At 39.5% G+C, this 4442-nt stretch overlaps 1 protein-coding gene across 1 annotated transcript; it reads right to left on the bottom strand.

The window, feature by feature from the left end:
• Positions 1–513: 513 nt before the first annotated feature.
• On the bottom strand, positions 514–2809 carry LOC119675684. The gene is made up of 2 exons (XM_038086891.1): positions 2034–2809; positions 514–1630 (listed from the first exon to the last, which is right to left on the bottom strand). The coding sequence occupies exons 1-2, from the start codon at positions 2807–2809 to the stop codon at positions 514–516; spliced, it is 1893 nt and encodes a 630-aa protein (XP_037942819.1).
• Between the last annotated feature and the right edge of the window lie 1633 nt (positions 2810–4442).

The following is a 4442-nucleotide window of genomic DNA, read 5'->3' as shown; positions in this document are numbered from 1 at the left end:
CTTGCCTTTTATTGGCCAAAATCGCTGCCTGCACTGGGCTAATAATGTTTGCGGTCCGCAGTGAAGTCCCTTCTCATGTAAATGTTTCATTATGAGCTTAGCTATTAGATCGTTATAAGGCAGCAGCATGGGGTGTTTGGCATCGTAGGTAAGATGTGATGACGTGAATCGACCTCCAACCCTGATGACGCCACTATCATCGATAAATGGAGAAAGTCCGTGGAGACTACTGCTTCCCTTCAGATACCTTTTCTTTAAGAGTTGATGTCGTTCTTCATTGAAATCACTAAGCTGTATGGCTTTTATTATTATGAGTAATGACTCATCCAGTTCTAATGGTGTCAAATTGATGTCGTTGTGCTTGCTCTTATTACGTAACCCTTTGATGAATCTCAACACATAGCCAAGAATTCGTTGCAACCTTATGAATGAGTTTCCATGCCTTATCGTAGAAATCATTTTGATTAGTTCATCATCATGTGAAATTGTAAGCACATGTACCTTCCTTTTGGCTTACGCTTGTATATGGTCGGATGTTATCAATTCCTGACGGAATGGTTGGGGCCAGCATTCTTGATTTCCATGAAGGAAAAGTGGCCCATAAAACCACATTGCATTCTTCTGAATGTAAATTGGATCTACACCTCTGGATAATAAATCAGCTGGGTTTTGTTTAGTATTGACATGCCTCCACTGTTCCTTTAGTGTTAATTGCTGAATCTTACTGATACGATGAGCAACGAAAGTTTGGAATGTTGATGGTTCTGAATTGATCCAATGCAATGTTATCTCAGAAACAGTCCACATATATATCGGATGATGTTCATATTCCAAATCCTTTTTTACCTTTACTACCAATTGTGCTCCTAGTAAAGCCGCACATAACTCAAGTCTTGGTATTGTCTGCGTTTTTAATGGAGCGACGCGTGATTTTGAACAAAGTAACTGAACTGAAATAGTTCGATCAGTCATTTCGGCTCTGATGTAAATGGCATCAGTAAATACATGAATCTGAGTATTCCTTGGTTGTTTATGATGAAATATATGTCGTGGAATCTTCACATTGTTTATTTCACATAAGCACTGACGAAAATGGGTCCATTGAGTATGCATTTCAGCAGGCAGAGCTTCATCCCACGAAAGTTTTAACTGCCACAATCTTTGAACAGATATTTTCGCCTTCACTACTACGGGAGCCATTAATCCAAGTGGATCAAAAATGTGCGCCAACTCGGAGGAACTTACGGTCCTCTTTGTTATTTTGCTGTGTGTAGGTCCGTTAGTTTTTATTGAAAATTGATCAGATTTTGGTAGCCAGATAAGGCCTAGAGTTTTTACTGTCTTATGTGACTCACTGCTGACATCGAGATCAACTTCTTGATCTTCTGGAGCGAGTCCTTGAAGTAATTGGGCATTATTTGCGCACCACTTGCGAGGTTTGAAACCAGCTGTCGCCAATATTTTAATAAGTTGATCCTTTGTTGCAATTGCCTCCGTGAGACTGTCTGAGCCACTTAAACCGTCATCGACATAAAAATCCTTGCTGAGTGTAGCGGAACCAAGCGGAAATTTAACGGCATGCTCTCTGGCCAGGGTTTGTAGACACTTAGTTGCCAGATACGGCGCTGCTCTTGTGCCATACGTTACCGTTTTTAATTTGTAATAGCACAAGTTTTCTTCTGGTGACTCTCGTCAGATAATGATTTGAAGATATTCATCTCTTGGATCAATTAGTATCTGCCGATACATCTTTTCAATATCTGTTGTAAAAACGAAGCGTGGTTTCCTGAAACGCAGTAAAATGGATAAGAGTTCGTTCTGCATGACTGGACCATTATGCATGATATCATTGAGTGAGACTCCGGTTGATGTTCTTGCAGATGCATCAAACACCACTCGAAGCTTTGTTGTAGTACTATCTGCCTTGATTACACAATGATGTGGCAAAATGTAATGTGGATGGATTATATCATCCTGATTGATTTTTTCCATGTGGCCGAGATGTTCGTACTCTCGCCATGAAGTCAACGTACATCTTCTTTAGTTCAGAATTCTTCAAAAGCCGACGTTCAAGACTAAAAAACCGATTCATCGACATCTGCATGGATTCACCAAGAACAGTTGTATCCTCCTTAAATGGTAGTTTCACGACAAATCGCCCTTCATGATTGTGGTGAGTATTTTGAGCAAAAGATTCTTCACATTTCTTTTCTGCATCAGTGAATTTGTCATCCGTTTGATTGATTTCCTCCAATTGCCAGAATTTAGTAAGTATATTATCCAATGCTTCGTCGTCAGCTTCGCTGCACATGCCACAGGTAAGTAATTTTTGATTACCGTTGCTAACTTTGCCACTGCATATCCATCCGAAAACCGTGTTCTGAAGTGCAGGTAGACCCTCACCTATTTTGATTTGACCAATCGATAAAAAGCTGTGATAGAATTCTGCTCCAATTAATAAGTCAATTTGATTTGGATTCGCGAAGTCTGGATCAGCCAATTTTATATTTTGAGGAATTGACCAACCAGAAGTGTCCAGACACTGTGTTGGTTGGGCTGAGATAATTCGAGGCATCACGAATGCGTTGATATTTACATTGAAATCATTAATTCGAGACTGAATTTTTGTTGTCACACTGTATTTTGTGTCCCTTTTGCTTCTACCAATTCCTTCTATCCATAACGGTGATGAGTGTAACTGCAATTTTAATTTTCTTGCCAGTTTTTCTGTGATTAAGTTTATTTGTGATCCAGAATCGAGTATTGCTCTGCACTCGATGAAATCACCATCAAACGTAGCTATTTTCATATTAACTGTACTAAGAAGAACGTATCCCTTATTTTGTGTTAATGCTGTGATTACAGTAGAAGGTTGATGACCAGGTTTCTCAACCAATGAATCTGATTTGACATTGATTGATTTGTGTGTTGTCTTAGAAGACTCTGATAAGTGCAACAACGAATTGTGGTTCTTGCTGCACTTGTTGCACCGGGAACTTTTGCATTCTGCTGCCCTATGGCCTGTACGTAAGCAGTTCAAGCACAGTCTAAGTTTTTGTACTGTCTTGATACGACCTTGTGGTGTTGATTGCAAGAATGTTTTGCAATAATATATCGGATGTGATCCATTATTACAGATCTTACAGGTTGATATATTTGCCTACCCCATAGTTGTGGCAAGGGTTTTTGCTGAGCATGGCTTCTCCCTATGACCAATCGCCTCTAAGGACTGGAATCGTGATTCCAGAAAAATCATGAACTCCTTAATCGACTGAATCTCTCTTGGATGAGTCAGCGACTGTTCATACAAAATGCGAGTCTGCTTATCTAGTTTGAGGAGCAAACTATGAAGCAGTAGCGGCGACCATGAATCAGTTTCGAGTCCCACATTCTTCAGTGCCAGCAATCCTTCAAAAGTAACATCATGGAGTGTCCTTATTTCTGTCGCTGAAGGATTGGTTGATATTATTGGTTGATTTAGAATTCTTTGAATGATTGTTGCTACAATAATTCTTTTGTTGTGATATCGTTCTTGTAGCAGATTCCAAGCCGTTTGATAATTCTCGTTGGTTATTGACAGGTGTCGGACTAAACCTTCTGCTTCTCCTGTTAAACTACCTTTGAGGTACCACATTTTCTGAGCGTTAGAAGGCTGCTGCTTGTGAATCATTTCGGTGAACAAATCATAGAATTGACACCACTTCAAATAATCGCCATCGAATTTTGGTATTGTTACCTTAGGCAGTGATATCCCAGCGCTGTCTGGTTTACTGATTCCTTGTTGTAATTGTTCATTATTTGCTTTCATTGAAGCTAACGAAATTAAAGTTGACTGAACCAATTCTTCTATTTCGAGATACTCATCGAGTTTATATCCCACTGTAGTCGGATTGTTGGTGTACTCCCAAATTTCAAAATTAATGGATTCAATCTCATTCCATAGCTTCTCAATTCTTCCCATATTCACTTCATAAAAGGATTTCATCTGAACGCCTGTTTGACGATTGATGCCTGCTATGAGTCGCTTCAGTGATACACAAATTGCACCTTGCTTGTGTATCATTCGTGTTATACTCGTGCTATATTGTCCTTCCCTCGGTGACGGCATCGGTTGACGTGCTGTCGTTGCTGACTCCTTTGAGGAAAGTGTTGGAGGTATTTTGGTTGACAATTCATTTTCGAAAATCTGCTCATATTTTTCAAATAATCCCTTGATTTCCTGAAAGTAGTTGTTGGTAAAATATGAAACGCTCGTATCCAAATCTGGCAAATTCCTGATTTGTGTGTCGTTATGATCAAATTGTTCCCATAATTCGTTGAGTCGCCTAATACGCTCTTCATAGTAGCGAGGGGATGTCTTCCTCTCTTTTGAGTCCTTTTTGAAGTTAGTGATCAGTTGTTGGATTTGTTTTCCCAATTCTGATTGTTTGGCAATCAATTCT

This window comes from Teleopsis dalmanni, chromosome 2 (genome assembly GCF_002237135.1).
Source record: "Teleopsis dalmanni isolate 2A chromosome 2, ASM223713v2, whole genome shotgun sequence".
Classification (NCBI taxonomy): Eukaryota; Metazoa; Arthropoda; class Insecta; order Diptera; family Diopsidae; genus Teleopsis; species Teleopsis dalmanni.
Note: the sequence above shows the minus strand (reverse complement) of the source record. Positions and strands in the feature narration are given on the sequence as shown.